The following is a 20,182-nucleotide window of genomic DNA, read 5'->3' on the forward strand; positions in this document are numbered from 1 at the left end:
AGTAAGAGACAGGGGCTTCTTAGTAAGAGACAGGAGGTTCTTAGTATGAGACAGGAGCTTCTTAGTAAGGGACAGGAGCTTCTTAGTAAGAGAAAGGAGGTTCTTAGTAAGAGACAGGGGCTTCTTAGTAAGAGACAGGAGGTTCTTAGTAAGAGAAAGGAGCTTCTTAGTAAGAGAAAGGAGCTTCTTAGTAAGAGACAGGGGCTTCTTAGTAAGAGACAGGAGCTTCTTAGTAAGAGACAGGAGCTTCTTAGTAAGAGACAGGAGCTTCTTAGTAAGGGACAGGAGCTTCTTAGTAAGGAACTGGAGGTTCTTAGTATGAGACACGAGCTTCTTAGTAAGAGACAGGAGCTTCTTAGTAAGGGACAGGAGCTTCTTAGTAAGGAACTGGAGGTTCTTAGTATGAGACACGAGCTTCTTAGTAAGAGACAGGCGCTTCTTAGTAAGGGACAGGAGCTTCTTAGTAAGAGAAAGGAGGTTCTTAGTAAGAGACAGGGGCTTCTTAGTAAGAGACAGGAGGTTCTTAGTAAGAGAAAGGAGCTTCTTAGTAAGAGAAAGGAGCTTCTTAGTAAGAGACAGGGGCTTCTTAGTAAGAGACAGGAGCTTCTTAGTAAGAGACACGAGCTTCTTAGTAAGAGACTGGAGCTTCTTAGTAAGGGACAGGAGCTTCTTAGTAAGAGACAGGAGCTTCTTAGTAAGGGACAGGAGCTTCTTAGTAAGAGACAGGAGCTTCTTAGTAAGAGACAGGAGCTTCTTAGTAAGAGACTGGAGCTTCTTAGTAAGAGACAGGAGCTTCTTAGTAAGAGACAGGAGCTTCTTAGTAAGGGACAGGAGCTTCTTAGTAAGAGAAAGGAGCTTCTTAGTAAGAGACTGGAGCTTCTTAGTAAGAGACTGGAGCTTCTTAGTAAGGGACAGGAGCTTCTTAGTAAGAGAAAGGAGCTTCTTAGTAAGAGAAAGGAGCTTCTTAGTAAGAGAAAGGAGCTTCTTAGTAAGAGACAGGAGCTTCTTAGTAAGAGACAGGAGCTTCTTAGTAAGAGACAGGAGCTTCTTAGTAAGGGACAGGAGCTTCTTAGTAAGGGACAGGAGCTTCTTAGTAAGAGACTGGAGCTTCTTAGTAAGAGACACGAGCTTCTTAGTAAGAGACACGAGCTTCTTAGTTAGAGACAGGAGCTTCTTAGTATGGTGTACTAATGTGCTATTTGTCCACCGAGTTGAGAAAGAGGAGAAGGGGTAAAGCTTCGATGCTTTGGTGTGGTTGTAGTTGTGGTGTGGCATGTCAGATGATACGGTAAAGTGTAGCATGATATTATTGTGTGTTATGAGATTGCGTGCTGTGCGGTTTTACGTCTTTCTCTGTGGAATTGCGTGCTTTTTTGTTTGTCGTGGTGCAGCGTGCTGTTGCTATAGTAACGCGGTATGGCCGTTATGTTGTGTACTATTTTATCTGTTGTGTTCACGTGTAGTTTCACGTGGTTGGTACAGGTCATGTGGTTTGATGGCGTAGTGTGACGTCATCTAGTCGTGCCCAAACTGAAATGACAAAGTGGAGTTATTCTCTTTAAATTTCAGATGAACGCGAAAAAGAACGCAGAGCTTCTTCGTAGAAGACTCGCAGTTTCTCCAGAAACGGCTTCTAAGGTGGGCTAACCAGAACACGGAGAATTAATGCACTGATTGTGCACGGGATGTCCACCATTCGCATGAATAGCCACATGGAGATTCGCACAGTCTGCGCGCGCGCTTTTATCGGTTGGTCAAAAACAAAAAATACATGAAATAAGGAAAATAATCCCCGAAGTTCTTCCACTTTCTTCTTTAAAACCAGATTAGAAATAAAGCTTATTCTCTCCTTTTTCCAGTGGCTTGTTTATTTTTCTTGTATCTTGTATTTTAGGGGGGTAGATTGGGACAATGACATGAATATACATTCTTGCGCATAGGGTGAACAGCTTGTGGATAAACAAGTTTCTCTGCCACCGTACCAGTAACTGTTTTATCGGGAAACTCTTCCGGAACCAGTCGACTTTAGATAATCTCTGCTGCCAGCCGCCATTTTGTCATCCTAGCAGAATGACCAAGTGGCGAGGAAAGGTCCATTTCCATCGTCTGATTTTGGGATGCTGTTGGTTATAATTTCGATAACGATAATTTCGAAATACGAGCAGCAAAGTCGTACAACTTTTGTGGCAGCATTTGCGTTTTACTACCGGCGCGCCAACTTTTGTCGCAGCAAAAGATAGACTTGTTCTTGCTGTTGATCCGCCATCATTTTCCTTCGTGACACTGACGTGTGACTTTCGTTCAACCAATCACAAACCTTATTGCAATTCCTTGCGTATGCTTGACGTCTTTTTGCTGCGAGACAAGTTGGGTTGATGTAGTAATACGGGCTACATCTCCGAGTTTTGTTGCAAAAAGCATAACCATCTACTTTCTGCAGGAAACTATTTCAACTTGCAATAAAAAAAATGCTGCAACAAAAGTTCAACAAAACTTTCAAACTTTTTTTTTGCAGCAATGCTGCCACAAAATTTGTACGATTTTGCTGCTCGTATTACCGTACCTTTAAGGAAAATGATAAGCATCACTATGCTCCGACCATTTCTGTTTCTAGTTGAAGGACTCAATCATTGATCAGATGGAGGACATGCCAATTGACAGCTTACAACACGTGACACAAATCGTCTCTTTGGTAAACCTCGCAACGGGACAGAAGGAGGAGTTGTCACTCATCACACAGGTAGGCGTGGTCATCAAAACACACAGTTTGTTGTTACAGAAAAGATCAGTACGGTAGAAATTGGCCGGGAGGGAGGGGGGTAAGCTGGCGCGTTCCTTTCTTGTTGGTGTTGTTTTCTTATCGTCGTAACTTTTTTGTCGTTGCTTTTTTGTCGCTTATTTCTTCGCTTCGTTAATTTCTGGTCGCTGCTGCTGTTGTCACCACAGGGTTGTTTTCGGATCTTGTATTTTGTGGTTTGACTATATCATAATTCTCGTTGTATCCTAGGAAAAATCCCTTGATATGCTAACACGTGCCATGGACTACATGAGGTCACGAATGGGTAACGACACTCTTACGGAACTGGAGCAGAACATAGCCAACTCATTCCTTACCAGTATGAGCAATCTTCTGACCGTGCTTTCCGACGGCGCGCTCATGTTCGCTAAGGGGCCCAAGTACAGCATTCAGCAGCTACGCAAGGTAAGAACGAGGGGGGAGGGTTGGGTATAGGTGCGCAAGGTAAGAACGAGAGGGGAGGGTTGGGTATAGGTGCGCGAGGTGACAAGACGGGAGGTGTGAGGGTAGGTGCGCAAGGTAACAAGACCAGGGGAGTTGTGGGAGTATGTGCGCAAGGTAACAAGACCAGGGGGAGGTTTGAGGGTAGGTGCGCAAGGTAACAAGACCAGGGGGAGGTTTGAGGGTAGGTGCGCAAGGTAACAAGATCAGGGGGGAGGGGTGGGGGTAGATTTGCAAGGTAATGAGACCAGGGGGAGGGGTGTGAGGTTAGATGCGCAAAGTAGAAAGACTGGGAATGAGGGGTAGGGATAGAAGCGCAAGGCAAAAAGGCCAAGAGGTAGATGCGCAAGATAACAAAACCAGGGGGAGTGGTGGGGGTAGATATGAAAGGTAACAAGACAAGGGGGGATGGGTCTGGGTAGATGCGCAAGATAACAAGACCAGGGGGAGAGGTGGTGGAGTTAGATACGCAAGGTAACAAGGGGGGATTGGTGGGTAGTAGATGCGCAAGGTAGCAAAACAAGGGGGTGGGGTAGATGCACAAGGTAACAAGACCAGGGGGAGAGGTGGTGGAGTTAGATACGCAAGGTAACAAGGGGGGATTGGTGGGTAGTAGATGCGCAAGGTAGCAAAACAAGGGGGTGGGGTAGATGCACAAGGTAACAAGACCAGGGGGAGAGGTGGTGGAGTTAGATACGCAAGGTAACAAGGGGGGATTGGTGGGTAGTAGATGCGCAAGGTAGCAAAACAAGGGGGGTGGGGTAGATGCACAAGGTAACAAGACCAGGGGGAGAGGTGGTGGAGTTAGATACGCAAGGTAACAAGGGGGGATTGGTGGGTAGTAGATGCGCAAGGTAGCAAAACAAGGGGGTGGGGTAGATGCACAAGGTAACAAGACCAGGGGGAGGGGGGAAGGGGCTAGGGGGCTCAAACATTTGGGCTAAATGTCTCTTTCTTCCAAACGTTGAAAACACAATGATAAAGGCCTTCACACATTTAACACTGCTGAAGTTTTAGTTTTCAAGTATCCTGTGCAATAATAATCCCATAATGCATTAAACTGTTGTAAAATGTTCGACTTTATGCCGTAAATGTACGTGAGCACGCCTAGGACGCAATAAGAAGTCCTTAACAACACGCGAAAATTCTCTACGTTTTTTCATCCAGAGCAAAGAACTGACAAAGAAAGCCGTCCTGCAATTAAGGAAACTCGGCAACAGCATCTTGCGCACCAAGGTGTTAGACGAGGACCCTAGCGTGTACAGCTCGCGGTCGATCTCACTCATCCTATCCAAGAACTCCCCTTCCTCGCTCGAGGGCATGTCCGGACGCGCCCTCAAGACGTCCAATAACGAGGTGAACTTTCCTGCGCTTGGGGGCGTCATGGAAATGCAAAACATCAGTCGGACGGATACTCTTCAGTCAAAGGTAGCGTATAAGGCCTACTTTTAAAAGGTTGGGTTTTCACTATGCCGGGTTTTCACTAGGCCGGGTTTTCACTAAGCCGGGTTTTTACTAAGCCGGGTTTTCACTATGCCGGGTTTTCAATAGGCCGGGTTTTACTAAGCCGGGTTTTCACTAAGCCGAGTTTTCACTAGATCGGGCTTTCACTAGGGAAGGAAACGGAGAATAAAGCGGAGACGTAAGATTTTACACGCGTGTGAAAATCAGCGCGGTCGAAACGCACGCGGGGAAGGAACGTAGCTGTTCCACTTGTGTTTTCATGGCGCAGATTTTCACAAGCGCGTAAGCTACTAAGTCTACACTTGATTCTCCGTTTTCTTCCTTAATGAAAACCCGCCTTACAGCTTCTTTGAGATGTTTAAAAAAGGCTTGAAAAAAGTTGAGAATTTTCGGTAAGAGACATTCCGTAGGGGATAGGGATTGTCATTCGTTCCTCCCTCGCTGGAGTTAAAATAGAAAAAAAGGGAATTCACAGTATATTATTTTCAAGCTAGCCGCCTAGAAGGTTCTAATCAAACATGTCGCATCTTTGTATAATAAAGTATTTATTTTATTTCCTCGCAGTGCGGAGAAACAATTATTCAGTTCAACGAAGCGCAACAGCTAAAATTCAAATTTTAGATATCTTTTATTCGGTAGAAGATCAAATAGAATATGAAAGCTATGATTGGAAATAGGACGATAATAATTATTTGTAGCTCTCTATAAATCTTTGTTGCGATTTTCGAGTCGTGCAAGAAAGCTTTAACATCTTCGCTGTTGACATTTTCATAGGGAAAGAAAATTTCAGGCTCCGCCATTTCTAAAAATCGACAAAGTGGCGCCCAACCCTGCTCCATTTTGAATACTAATAGCTTATCTTTAGGTATGACGTTCTTAACTCTTTCGTTGTGCTCTCTGTAAGCTTTCTTGTTTAAAATAGCAGCGTTAGGATTCGTAGATTTGAAAGCTGCATTCATCATATCAGACATCATTCTGGACATCTTCCAACCAGTAGGAGTCAACAGAAACCCCAACATTACTCTTAGACTCATGGCCTCTTTCAGTACCTTCTGATTCCATAACAAAGACTCGTACCATACGTCCGCATTATCGCGCACAGATAAAATAACTTTAGCTTCTGGGAAAGCATAGTGCAGTTCTTCATACCAGAACATCGGGGGAACGTCTGTGGCTGCATCAACGTCCTTGTACATGCGGTAAAGGTCGGGCATTTTGCTCGTCTCAAATGCCTGGATCCATTCCTCCATGTGGTAGATGCAGTGCTCGTCTGCATCGTAGACTTTTAATCCGAGAATACGTAAAGCTTTAGCTAAGCTTTTGGTCCCAGTTTTGGGCATGCCAGCACATATCACCTTCATTACCTGCAACTTTCAAACCTTCTTCATTATTCACAAGAGTTTCGTCCACATCTGACTCTGAGTACACTGCCAATTATTTCTAAGGGAAAAGCAGCTACCGTTAACAATGCGCTTTTGTTTAGGATGCACTTCAGTTATGTATCACTCAACATGAAATTGCGTTTTATGGGTTTTAGAATTAATTTAATGCTCTAATGACTTGACAATATTCCGAACGCTTTTTTTTAGATGAATAGAATCAGTGCTAGGAAATGACCTACGGATTAATATCAGTATTTTCTTGACAGTTACAGTTTATGGTCTGCTTACAAACTCACACACTTTTTCTTCTCTTCTTCCCGCCGTCTGACATCCTCTTTCTGGTTTTCATATGACGTCATGGATGACTATACCCGGATGAGCAGTCTGCGATATCTTCGATTGTTAGTTTATGTTTCTTGTCACTATCTTTCTTGTTGTATGTTATAGCCTACATGCAAGCATTTGGTAGTGTTTTCACCCGAAAACCCCACCTGAATTTTGAGCCAAGATGGCAGCTACGATTGTTCGAGGTTGTTTTTCGTGTTTAAACACTTGCAAACGTCGGCATGAGGGCAATTGTTGTGGTTATTCCTACCTTCTTTACTCATAAGTAGATGATGGAACGATATTAGCTCAAACAACAATGTGCATTTATAATCAGCTTTTAATAAAAATAATTAAGAATATTTTTTCAATTACAACTAGCCGCTTCTAATTTCTCAATTCACTTTCAGATAATAATGTTCGCAGAGAACCCGTTCACCTGGCACAAAAGTAACTTGCTTGTGAAATCTTGGGCTATTGATATCAGCTTGTACACGGGATTAGGGAAATATATGTCGGTGAACAATCTCACAAAGCCTGTTGGGATATTCATCCCTGAAGACACGCCTTACCGGAAAAGTCTTACAGAACATTACTTCATCAAACCAACACACAACATATCGGCGATAGAGAACATTCGTTACCACCGCTTCAATATTCCAAACTCACACTCTACAGTCTCAATCAAGTTGTTTCCTTCCCGTGGGAAGAGACTTGAAGTGTTCATCGGTGCGAGGGAAAGGCCGTTACCTTGGAATAGTAACTACAGCACAATCATTCCCGATAGATCCAAGTGCGCAAGAACCAGCGCGGGCTTATTCAACTGCAGGAAGGATGCTTACGAAGTGCAGCTTAGCAGCAACTTGACTGGCTTTATCGGGGTTCACTTTATTGGGATTAGATACTTCGTGCAGAGTCGCGGCCGTGGCCGGCGGTCCTTGTGCGGAGAGGGGAAAAGACACCGGCGGTCGATATGTATAGGTAAGGAAGAGGGTTCAAAACACAGGCGGTCGATATGTATAGGTAAGTGAAAGGCATCAAGAAACAAGTGGTCGATATGTATAGGTAAGTAAGAGGCATCAAGGCACAAGTGGTCGATATGTATAGGTAAGTAAGAGGGTTCAAGACACAGGCGGTCGATATGTATAGGTAAGGAAGAGGGCTCAAGACACCGGCGGTCGATATGTATAGGTAAGTGAGAGGCATCAAGACACTAGTGGTCGATATGTATAGGTAAGTAAGAGGCATCAAGAGACAAGTGGTCGATATGTATAGGTAAGTAAGAGGCATCAAGACACAAGTGGTCGGTATGTATAGGTAAGTGAAAGGCATCAAGACACAAGTGGTCGATATGTATAGGTAAGTGAAAGGCATCAAGAAACAAGTGGTCTATATGTACAGGTAAGTAAGAGGCATCAAGGCACAAGTGGTCGATATGTATAGGTAAGTGAGAGGCATCAAGACACAAGTGGTCGATATGTATAGGTAAGTGAGAGTGGTCGAGACACAAGTGGTCAATATGTACAGGTAAATGAGAGGCATCAAGAAACAAGTGGTTGATATGTATAGGTAAGTAAGAGGGTTCAAGACACAGGCGGTCGATATGTATAGGTAAGGAAGAGGGTTCAAGACACAGGCGGTCGATATGTATAGGTAAGTAAGAGGGTTCAAGACACAGGCGGTCGATATGTATAGGTAAGGAAGAGGGTTCAAGACACAGGCGGTCGATATGTATAGGTAAGTAAGAGGGTTCAAGACACAGGCGGTCGATATGTATAGGTAAGGAAGAGGGTTCAAGACACAGGCGGTCGATATGTATAGGTAAGGAAGAGGGTTCAAGACACCGGCGGTCGATATGTATAGGTAAGTGAGAGGCATCAAGACACTAGTGGTCGATATGTATAGGTAAGTAAGAGGCATCAAGAGACAAGTGGTCGATATGTATAGGTAAGTGAGAGGCATCAAGACACAAGTGGTCGATATGTACAGGTAAGTGAGAGTGGTCGAGACACAAGTGATCGATATGTACAGGTAAGTGAGAGTGGTCGAGACACAAGTGGTCAATATGTACAGGTAAGTGAGAGTGGTCGAGACACAAGTGGTCGATATGTACAGGTAAGTGAGAGTGGTCGAGACACAAGTGGTCAATATGTACAGGTAAGTGAGAGTGGTCGAGACACAAGTGGTCGATATGTACAGGTAAGTGAGAGTGGTCGAGACACAATTGATCGATATGTATAGGTAAGTGAGAGTGGTCGAGACACAAGTGGTCGATATGTATAGGTAAGTGAGAGGCATCAAGACACAAGTGGTCGATATGTACAGGTAAGTGAGAGTGGTCGAGACACAAGTGATCGATATGTACAGGTAAGTGAGAGGCATCAAGACACAAGTGGTCGATATGTACAGGTAAGTGAGAGTGGTCGAGACACAAGTGATCGATATGTATAGGTAAGTGAGAGGCATCAAGACACAAGTGGTCGATATGCACAGGTAAGTAACAGGCATCAAGACACAAGTGGTCGATATGTACAGGTAAGTGAGAGTGGTCGAGACACAAGTGGTCGATATGTACAGGTAAGTGAGAGTGGTCGAGACACAAGTGGTCGATATGTACAGGTTAGTGAGAGTGGTCGAGACACAAGTGGTCGATATGTATAGGTAAGTGAGAGTGGTCCAGACACAAGTGGTCGATATGTGTAGGTAAGTGAGAGTGGCCGAGACACAAGTGGTCGATATGTATAGGTAAGTGAGAGGCATCAAGACACAAGTGGTCGATATGTACAGGTAAGTGAGAGTGGTCGAGACACAAGTGATCGATATGTACAGGTAAGTGAGAGTGGTCGAGACACAAGTGGTCAATATGTACAGGTAAGTGAGAGTGGTCGAGACACAAGTGGTCGATATGTACAGGTAAGTGAGAGTGGTCGAGACACAAGTGGTCAATATGTACAGGTAAGTGAGAGTGGTCGAGACACAAGTGGTCGATATGTATAGGTAAGTGAGAGGCATCAAGACACAAGTGGTCGATATGTATAGGTAAGTGAGAGGCATCAAGACACAAGTGGTCGATATGCACAGGTAAGTAACAGGCATCAAGACACAAGTGGTCGATATGTACAGGTAAGTGAGAGTGGTCGAGACACAAGTGGTCGATATGTACAGGTAAGTGAGAGTGGTCGAGACACAAGTGGTCGATATGTACAGGTTAGTGAGAGTGGTCGAGACACAAGTGGTCGATATGTATAGGTAAGTGAGAGTGGTCCAGACACAAGTGGTCGATATGTGTAGGTAAGTGAGAGTGGCCGAGACACAAGTGGTCGATATGTATAGGTAAGTGAGAGGCATCAAGACACAAGTGGTCGATATGTATAGGTAAGTGAGAGGCATCAAGACACAAGTGGTCGATATGTACAGGTAAGTGAGAGTGGTCGAGACACAAGTGGTCAATATGTACAGGTAAGTGAGAGTGGTCGAGACACAAGTGGTCGATATGTACAGGTAAGTGAGAGTGGTCGAGACACAAGTGGTCAATATGTACAGGTAAGTGAGAGTGGTCGAGACACAAGTGGTCAATATGTACAGGTAAGTGAGAGTGGTCGAGACACAATTGGTCAATATGTACAGGTAAGTGAGAGTGGTCGAGACACAAATGGTCGATATGTACAGGTAAGTGAGAGTGGTCGAGACACAAGTGGTCGATATGTACAGGTAAGTGAGAGTGGTCGAGACACAAGTGGTCAATATGTACAGGTAAGTTTGAGAAAGGAGCTCCGTGGAGCGAGGGGTCGGTCACGGCTAAATGTATAAGCAAGGGTAAGAGAATTATCAACAATTAGGTTGTAAAAAAGGTTGTAATGTAATATAAAAAGTATAAAAAGTAATGTAATATAAATATAAAAAGTAATGTAATATAAAAAGTATAAAAAGTAATGTAATATAAATATAAAAAGTAATGTAACATAAATATAAGGCTCGAGTATATGTGTAGACCTAATCAAATGATGCTTGCTTAGGTGTTAAAGAGAAGCCAACTATGCCAGTACCGACAAAAGTTATCCGACCACGCTACAACGCCACAACCGACGTCAATTACAACCTGTCAATATCCCTCTCATCATGCATGTACTGGTCAGAGCGGGAGGATCGCTGGACACAGAACGGCTGTAAGGTAAATGACACGGCCCCCCCCCCCCCCCCCCCCGCCCAACCTCACCCTAAGGCCCTGGCCAAACGAGGACACATGTTGCCGGAAACATGTTGTCCGCGCGCGTTTCCTTAATGTTTCCCAGTTTGGCCACCACGGAAACATTGTTGCGCGACACAAATTTTGTGTCCAGGACACAAAAAAATTTTCCACAGCGAGGGAGAAACATTTCATGTTTCCAGCGCGTGGAAACATTGTTTCCCGAATGTATCCTCGTTTGGCCACGCAAGGCAACATTTGCTAGGCTCGTTGCCTGGCAACACTCGCGGTGTACCAAATCAAAATGGCGCACGAAGATGTCGTTGTTGTGCAGAAAAGACCAAAGAAATAGGAAAGGCTCTGGACAGACGAAATAGAGCGTTTGATTGTGTCTTACGAATATAGGAAATGTCTATGGGACATATCCAACAAACAAGAGATATTATCAAGTTCGGAATAATATAATAGTGCGAAGACAACTAAATTTTCAATTTTCTCTGGTAACTTGACAGATAAGAAATAAAGAATGGAGCAATTTTTAAGCAAAAATGTTTTTCATGTTTCGTTATTTTCACGCGTGCGCTAAAGAATAGCGTCATTTCAAATGAGCGCGCGCTGTTTTTGAATTTTATCACATTTTTTTATCGTTGTTGCCGTAGAAAACTACTCCCAAGAAGCTCGCGTGATTGCCTTGTGGATACAGAACATTATTTTCAACTTAGAATTGATCAACGTTAATCTACGGGTCTGCCTTTTCGATATTTACGGAGCTCTGTACTTGACGTGGACAGTGCGCGTGGAGCTGCAGAGGAAACATGTTTCCCGATGTTTCGTGTCCGTTTGGCCACCCGCAGGAACATTTAGGAAACATGTTTCCCCAATGTTTCCGGCAACATGTGTCCTCGTTTGGCCAGGGCCTAACACACACACGTCAATATACATTCATAAGACTCTTGTAGAGGCAACGCTACACACACACGTCAATATACCTGCAACGCTACACACACACGTCAATTTAGATTCACAAGACTCTTGTAGAGGCAACGCTACACACACGTCAATATACATTCACAAGACTCTTGTAGAGGCAACGCTCTCCGGCTAAGGGTACTGTTCACCCGCCACACACGGCACATCGCTATAGTGTCTGTCTTCTAGAAAAAAATTTTTTTCCCTGGAATGGCACTGTCACCTTTTGGAAATTACCAAAATTACCTTCCAGGGTAAGGGGGAAAAATCTTTTACTGGAATCACATATCTAGAGGTTTAGAAGTGGTTTAGTCCAGTTTCGAACTCCGCCGTTCCCGCGTAGTCATAGGTACTAAGGACGCATAAACAGGATGCAGTGCGAGTCTTGGTTTCAGGCGAACGGTTCGCCAACACCAGTAATTCAAAGGGATTCTCGTTGGTATGCGTGCGAAGTTTGTCCTAAACCGAGGCTTGTACTGTATTAATGCGTCCGTAATCGCTCTGTCCAGCCGCCATAGTGGAATTCGCGTAGATCCTTCATATATGGTTCACTGTAGTAATGGTTAGGGTTTGGGTTAGGGACACTATAGTGAACCATATATAAATGACCTGCCGGAATTCGAAACTGTACTATTATGGCACGGTAGAAAGGGGATCGCCCTTACTACTTCTCACACATACTAAAATACAGACAAGGACTAAACCCATTTCTTGCCTTCTATTAGCCTGGCCCTCTTTCCGAACAAGGGAAGGTCCACTGTCTTTGTAATCATCTCTCTTCATTTGGTGGCGACTTCTTCGTGGAGCCCAACCCAATCGACTTCGACAAGGTCTACCTGGCACTGGTCAATCCAAAGGTGGAGGATTTCGTTGTCATGACGACAGTTATTGGGATTTTGATCCTATATCTTATCACGCTGCTGTTCGCTAGGAGGGCTGACAAGAAGGACGAAATAAAGGTGAGGTTAACCAGGTTGAAGAGCGTGTCTAGGGATGGGAAAAGGGCAATCCTTGTAAGAGGCTTATCACAACACTATAGGAACACAAGGCTGATAAAAGAGGGGACGAAAGTAGATGCACTGTTACTATTATTTAGGCTTGGGCTCTGAGTAGTCTGCTTAGCAGCGGCTCTTAGTGTCGCACACGCCTTCAATACAAGCTTTCGAGGAAGGCGTGCGTGGCACTAAGGGAAGGTTCCCATACATTACAGTATGTATGTCTACTTCTTCTACCCTTGAAGCTTTTATTTGCTAGAATGTTCTCTCTACTTACCTGCCGTCTTTCTAAGGCCTTTATTCGCCACTTCCTGGTTTTGAGTTTATGAATTTAACTTTGATTGCAGAGCGTTCCTAATGTGTTTCTATCTGACCGGGGAGACTTCCTGTACAAGATCTCTGTCTTCACTGGGATGTGGAAAGGCAGCGGAACCACAGCGAACGTCGGCTTGGTGATGTACGGTGAGAGTTCCTATACGGACACCATATCCCTCAACGACACAACTATCAACAAAACCTTCTTCGCACGGGGTAGTACAAACACGTTTTACCTCTACTTGCCAAAAAACCTCGGACCCGTCTACAAAATCCGCATTTGGCATGATAACGAGGGACGTAATCCCGCCTGGTTCCTAAGAGAAGTAACAATAACGGACGTTAGTAAAAATATGCAGTGGCACTTCTTGTGCAACAAATGGCTTGCGCTGGAGAAAGGGGATGGTGAGATCGAAACAGAGATCAGCGCGGCTGAGAAGAAGGAAATCCAGAGCTTTAAGAACGTATTTCACTCGCGGGTGTCCCGCAGTTTGGCGGATAGTCATTTATGGGCATCGGTATTCATGCGTCCACCGCAAACCGTCTTCACTCGCGTCCAACGGCTTTCTTGCTGCCTGTCAATCTTATTTGCCACCATGGTTACCAACGCAATGTTTTATCAATTCGGAACCAAGCCTCTTCACACATTCCAGATTGGGCCGCTAAAGGTCAGCTGGATGCAGGTCAGAATCGGGCTTCAAAGCGCACTTATTGCAATCCCCGTCAATGCTGTTGTAGTAACAATATTCAGAAATGTCCGGCCGAGTGAGGACTCAGACAACTCGGTGAGCACGAGAGAGGGAGTGGTGTCTGAGCGAAGGCGTGGTCTTCCACATGGCTTCGTCTACCTTGGATGGTTGTTGTGTCTCAGCTGCGCGATAGGGTCAGCGGTTGTCACAGTTCTCTACAGCCTTTCCTGGGGTGGGGAAACGGCCAACGAGTGGCTGACGTCAATCATGGTATCTTTCTTCCAAGACGTGCTTGTAACGCAGCCAATCAAAGTCGTTCTCCTTGCTTCTCTTCTGGCGCTTATCTTAAAGAAACCCCCGAAGCCTGATGACGTTCATGGTTCCCCTCACTGGAAGAATCGGCTCAGGGATAAGAAGTGTCTGCCGCCAGCGGGTGACAAGTTGGAGCGTGCGCGGCTCGTAAATCAGCAGCTACTTAAGACAGTCAAGGTCATTCTAGAGATTCTGACGTATGTCATCTTTGCTACGTTGCTATTCATAGTCTGCTATGGCAACAGAAAGGAGGCCAGGTTTCACATGAAGGACGAGCTGTCGAAACTCTTCGGGAACTTTGAGTCGGTAAGATTTCAAACAACGTCTCGTATCACTCAAGGATGTTGTCTGGGAGAAATGTTTACTTAAAATATGCGCTTGAAGCAATACCCAAGCAGAAAACATTAAACAAAATACAATATGTATTTAATTCCCTAAACACCAGTCGCCCTTCGTCTTGTTACAAAAAAAATATAAACCAAACCCCATTCTTTCATGTATATTAATAACAAACCAATTGTCAAATTCCTACACAGATTAAAGATGTTCCTAGCTTTTGGAAGTGGACAGACAGCGAGCTGCTTCCAGGTCTGTACAATGTGCAGTGGTACAATGGCGAAGAGTTCGCATACAAGGAAGGCTTTCTCAAGAACAGGGAGAACTTCTTGGTGGGAATGCCAAGACTAAGGCAGCTTCGTATAAAGCAAGGTAAGCCAAGTGATAGGGGCATTCTAACCAAGACATGTAACAGGGGGTATTCTAGCCAAGACATGTAACAGGGGGTATTCTAGCCAAGACATATAACAGGGGGTATTCTAGCCAAGACATGTAACAGGGGGCTTTCTAGCCAAGACATGTAACAGGGGGTATTCTAGCCAAGACATGTAACAGGGGGCCTTCTAGCCAAGACATGTAACAGGGGGCATTCTAGCCAAGACATGTAACAGGGGGCATTCTAGACAAGACATGTAACAGGGGGTATTCTAACGAAGACATGTAACAGGGGGGATTCTAGCCAAGACATGTAACAGGGGGTATTCTAGCCAAGACATGTAACAGGGGGTATTCTAACCAAGACATGTAACAGGGGGCATTCTAGCCAAGACATGTAACAGGGGGTATTCTAGCCAAGACATGTAACAGGGGGTATTCTAGCCAAGACATGTAACAGGGGTATTCTAGCAAAGACATGTAACAGGGGGTATTCTAGCCAAGACATGTAACAGGGGGCATTCTAGCCAAGACATGTAACAGGGGCATTCTAGCCAAGACATGTAACAGGGGGTATTCTAGCCAAGACATGTAACAGGGGGTATTCTAGCCAAGACATGTAACAGGGGGTATTCTAACCAAGACATGTAACAGGGGGCATTCTAGCCAAGACATGTAACAGGGGGTATTCTAGCCAAGACATGTAACAGGGGGTATTCTAGCCAAGACATGTAACAGGGGTATTCTAGCAAAGACATGTAACAGGGGGTATTCTAGCCAAGACATGTAACAGGGGGCATTCTAGCCAAGACATGTAACAGGGGCATTCTAGCCAAGACATGTAACAGGGGGTATTCTAGCCAAGACATGTAACAGGGGGTATTCTAGCCAAGACATGTAACAGGGGGCATTCTAGCCAAGACATGTAACAGGGGGTATTCTAGCCAAGACATGTAACAGGGGGCATTCTAGCCAAGACCTAAACCAGTAGCAGGTTGATGTGCAGTTTGGCCTGAGAAATCAAGGGTGACGCTAGTCTGATTTTGATAATAAGAAGTTATAAGCCTGTGTATGCTAACTATCAATAGTACAAAGTCAGAGTTTTTAGATGTCTGCAGTCAGAAAGATATACTTACATATTATATCGTTACTTGGTAGTGAGGGTAGCAGGTAGACCATGGCCGAACACCATCTAGATCAGCAACTGAAACTCTTTTTTCCCCTTGTTCAGCCGAATCGTGCGTGGCTGCCGAGGAAAGTCCTCTAATAATGCGCAACATTTCCCGCTGCATCCCCCAGTACTCGCCCAGCGTCGAAGAGGTAGCACCCTACCACACAATTGACTGGACACCCGTCTACAACATATCTAGCTTTGAGTCATCCTTTGAACTGTCGGAAATATGCCCGCGTCCGTGGCGCTACCAGAGTCCGCGAGACCTCAATACCATGCCTTACAGCGGTTTCTACACGAGTTACAGCGGCGGTGGTTTTGTCGCAGATCTGGGGTATAACATGAAGTCGGCAAATGCCGCTATCAGCGCGTTAAGAGAACACAACTGGATTGATAACAGAACGTCTGCAGTGTTTGTTGAATTTACTGTATTTGAGCCTGTCAGTCTGTTAATAACCGCTGTGAAGCTACTTTATGAGAGGCTACCGACAGGCGGCGTGCGGTGTACCACAAGGATCGAAGCTTTGACCGTTTACACAGCTTCGGATCCAGGGTTCCGACCACTGTATCAGACGTCACAGCTCCTGTTTATCGGCGTCGTAGTGTTTTTGTCTGTTTGTGAATGCGTTAAGGCATATAAAAGAGGCTGCTCGTACTTCTGTCGATTTTGGAGTTGGATGGACATAATTCTAATGTGCAGTTCTTTGCTTGCGATGGGAACACTGTTTTTCAAAGAGAAATACGTCAGTGAGTTTATTCGAGGAGTTCAGGAAAACCCATTCAAAACAACAAGCACAGACTTTATAGTGTTATGGTCACAACTAGAGGTTTACCTTTTGGCCTTCGTAATCTTTGTTGTTACAATAAAGTTCCTAAGACTGATCAGATTCAACTCCCACATTGGGCAACTCATGGGAACATTGAGGACATCATTCGATAACTTGGTGTCTTTCTATATTGTGCTGGGGGTCATACTGGCTGCATTCTCCGAGGTCGGAATGCTTGTGTTTGGTCGGAACCTTGAAGCATTCTCGACGTTTTTGGGCGCAACAAGCGTGATCCTTCAAAAACTTCTTGGGACTTCAATGCAGATGAAGAAAGTTCAGAGTATAAACCCTTTGCTTGGCTGCTTATACGTCTTCGCTTATTCGTTAGCAGTAGCGTTAATCTTGCTAAACGTTTTCCTTAGCATCCTGAACACGGCGTATAAGGAGACAAGGGAATCTGGGAAAGCCAAGCGTAAAGTTAAAATCCACATTCGCAAATACATCAAAGATTCCTTTAAACGCTGGTACAGAGAATTCAGGGAAGACTTTAAAGGGTTGATGTCGAAGCTGAAATTCCCTCAAAAGAAAAGCTTCCGTTTCCAACAGTCAATGAAAATGCGCATTGATGGCAAACAATTCATGGGTAATTATAAGGGAAATGAGCGAACGGCAGCGGAGGAAAGGAGACTAATGAGCCCTGTTTCCCATCATTCCGTTCGAAGTCATGCTAGTATTGAAGATAACGCTTCCATTGCTTCTGGACCACTGGATTTCATGTCAGAATCACAGATCGTTGTGCCAGAGGACTTATATGAATTCGAGCCTTGCTTTGAGAGAGTTGAAGAGATGGCAGTGACTCCAGGGGGTGACGGTGTTCCACTTGCGTCATTTGACGAAGAGGATGACATATGTTCCTTTATAGATGACCTTATCACTCTTGACGACATCAGAGCGTCTCTTATTCAAATCGAGCGCGATCTCATCCGTGCTACTAACCGTGACGAAGATGACATTTTCCGATCGGAAGAAATGATTTCACCAACCACGACCCATGTCAGCTTGGAAACCTTCGCCTTCGGGAGTCTATATTCCATCTCCCTTTCTATGAAGGATGAAGAGCATCCGGAATACCACGAGGAGGAAAATGGGGATCCTGAATTTGAGGACTACAGTGGGGAGGAGTACGGGATCGATGATGAGGGGGATGAGGATGATATGAATATGTACGAGTCGAAATCTCCCGTAAACTCGAACTTCGGAAGTATGACCATTTCTATTCAGGGGGAGGAAATTCCTGAAGACTTAATACCAAAATCATACAATGAATTATACCTTGTACCTCCTCTACCCAAATGGTAATACGACGTAACGCAGAGCAAGCAATCCAGGGGCCCTAACCACGCATGCGTTCTAATGTCAAACGTCCTCCTTGCGAATAACAAAAATAGCCATTCCTTAAGGACAGCGCGGTTGATTGCAGAACCCAGCTGAACGAATTGTTTCCCCCTGAATCCGGACCTGCTCCACAGCTCGGCATCTCTATGACCGAATGGTTATCATATATATTGTTCCCCACAGTGACTTGTCATCTGCCAGCCATGGCGTTCTGTTCGGGATACCTGTGTTTGGCCGTGAGGTACTATGGGCTGGGAAGGGCCAGCCCAGAGAACGGGAAATGGTTTCCTGTGAAAAAACCCGATCAGATCGTCTGAAACTAGGCTAAAGGTGCCACTAACAAAATTATCAAAGGTTTATACAAAGATGGTTCAGAAGTACATCCAAGGTCTAAATATACACCTATTTCAAAAAAGGTTGTCAGTGCAAATGGCGAATGGCAAATAGTAGATGGCAGTTCTAAGCCCGAACGGTGCTTCTGGGTACTAATCATTCGTAAAATTAAAGGTGTTAAATAAAGTCTAGCAATGTCAGAGACATACATTGATTATCTTTAATGGATAATTGTTTGATTTATCCATATTCTTCAGCATTTAGTAGAAATCTAATGAGACCAATGGTTCCTTTCGGTCCTAGAACTGCCATTTGCCAATCGCCATTTGCCGTTTCGCACTGACAACGTTTTTTGAAATAGGTATGTATTTTCTGTTATACAATGAGCAGATGTGCCTCAAGCAAGAACCTTGTTTCAGGCCTCCGAACAAACATAATCAACACTTTAGCAGATGTCTTGGGATTCGCTTAAAGGGTATTTATAACGAAAAAATGCATGTAAAAACATCCGTACGCAGTCGCGTAAATTAAACGTACGCAACGCGTAGATGAGAAATTGTATTACCCTTCCATTACGCTTAGCGTACCTTTGATTAATATCAGAAAATTCTTCTCGATATAATCTTATGAGAAGTATGAGCGTTTACACCTGCCCTGTGCAGCAGTCTAGCCCGCGTAGCAATCGTTTCCTTGGATCTCAGCGGCTTGCTTGACCGAGCGTCTTCACGCAGTAAGCTCGGTACAAACACTTCGTTTAAGCTATTGCTACACAGGCTAACACTATAAAATCAATCTTGATCGAAATCCCTGTGCTGTAAAGAGCGTTAGAAACAGCCGGAACTGCGGGCACAGCCGACTGCCCAAAAGGACAAAGGATATCTTGGTGAACTACCTCCCACATGGTGTACAAACGGCGCGGGACGGAGATGATTTTCAGGCGCGTACAGGAGAGTCCGCCCAACTACGCGTCTGAATAACAGGCTATAGAAATATTGTCTGTATTTTGGACAGGATATCAGAGTGAATTTTGCGAAATGAAACGGTCTAGTATCTGTGATTGATATATTCACATAGTCACAGTATTGGTCAACCACTCATTGTATATCATCAAGCTATTCTATAATAAATGTATACATTTTTGTATTTTTTTTTTTTTTCATTTTTCTTGGGGCTGGACTCGAGGATGGAGTAAAAGGAGGTGATGGAAAACAAATAGGGACGCCGTGTGAATATGACGTACTTGGGGGAGATATGGGATGGGGTGGATACGCAGGGTGGATAACATCGAATATGATTAAGCGGTTGGTCACGAAAATCCCCCCCCCCCCCCCCCCCACCAAAATAAAAAAAAATTAAGCCGAAAAACCCGAGGACGCAATCCTTAGCTAAAAGGCACAGGGAAATTCACACAGAGAAACAAAACAAGAAGCCAATTGGTCGCGAAGGAAAAATCAAGCAGGAAGAAAAGAATGTAACCATCATTTAACAAAGTCGGTCTAATTTTCTCAAGAATTCGATCGTACACATTCCATTATTGAAGAGTATAAAAAGAAAGTATAGTTATAGTGCACACTTTTATGGGTTTCCTATGGTTATCTGTGGGGGACTGGAAGAAACCCGAAAACACAGGATACCCTAGAGGATGCAGAGCCCACAATTGCAATAAATGACCTCAAATGTAATAAAGCCACAATCGGAATAAGAATATGCCCACAAATGTAATTACATGGATCTTATTGATTGAAGTTCTTCCATTTCGTTGTTTGGTCCAGATCAATTTTCTTGTTTGGTCCAGATTAGTCTTTTGTGTTTGTGGGGTGGGGTGGGGTGGAAGAGGAGAAACTTCCGATAGCTCTACCAAAAGAAGAAACTGTTAAAGACAAGTCTACAATGTGCATTGGGGATATTAAGCTAAATTATACTTTCAATGA

General features: G+C 44.4%; 2 protein-coding genes across 7 annotated transcripts in view; one reads left to right on the top strand and one right to left on the bottom strand.

Moving 5' to 3' along the window:
* Window positions 1–19,394, top strand: part of LOC5512976 — a 46,021-nt gene extending 26,627 nt beyond the window's left edge. For all 6 annotated transcript variants that reach the window (XM_048729972.1, XM_048729976.1, XM_048729971.1 and 3 more), the window contains 10 exons: window positions 1,570–1,638; window positions 2,615–2,740; window positions 3,008–3,202; window positions 4,406–4,666; window positions 6,819–7,389; window positions 10,425–10,579; window positions 12,289–12,522; window positions 12,906–14,180; window positions 14,411–14,582; window positions 15,817–19,394. In XM_048729972.1, coding sequence (XP_048585929.1) covers window positions 1,570–1,638; window positions 2,615–2,740; window positions 3,008–3,202; window positions 4,406–4,666; window positions 6,819–7,389; window positions 10,425–10,579; window positions 12,289–12,522; window positions 12,906–14,180; window positions 14,411–14,582; window positions 15,817–17,882 — 5,124 coding nt within the window. In that variant the 3' untranslated portion in view covers window positions 17,883–19,394. The remainder of the gene's footprint in view (window positions 1–1,569; window positions 1,639–2,614; window positions 2,741–3,007; window positions 3,203–4,405; window positions 4,667–6,818; window positions 7,390–10,424; window positions 10,580–12,288; window positions 12,523–12,905; window positions 14,181–14,410; window positions 14,583–15,816) is intronic.
* LOC5512962 lies at window positions 4,230–6,174 on the bottom strand. The gene has a single exon (XM_032382500.2). It carries the CDS (start codon window positions 6,061–6,063, stop codon window positions 5,320–5,322), a length of 744 nt encoding a protein of 247 aa, XP_032238391.2. The 5' UTR covers window positions 6,064–6,174; the 3' UTR covers window positions 4,230–5,319.
* Window positions 19,395–20,182: the final 788 nt, after the last annotated feature.

The sequence above is a fragment of the Nematostella vectensis genome, chromosome 7 (genome assembly GCF_932526225.1).
Source record: "Nematostella vectensis chromosome 7, jaNemVect1.1, whole genome shotgun sequence".
Classification (NCBI taxonomy): Eukaryota; Metazoa; Cnidaria; class Anthozoa; order Actiniaria; family Edwardsiidae; genus Nematostella; species Nematostella vectensis.

What these genes read in the sequence shown, in the direction of transcription:
- LOC5512962 (XM_032382500.2), bottom strand. Translation starts at nt 6,063, where the DNA reads ATGAAGGTGATATGTGCTGGCATGCCCAAAACTGGGACCAAAAGCTTA.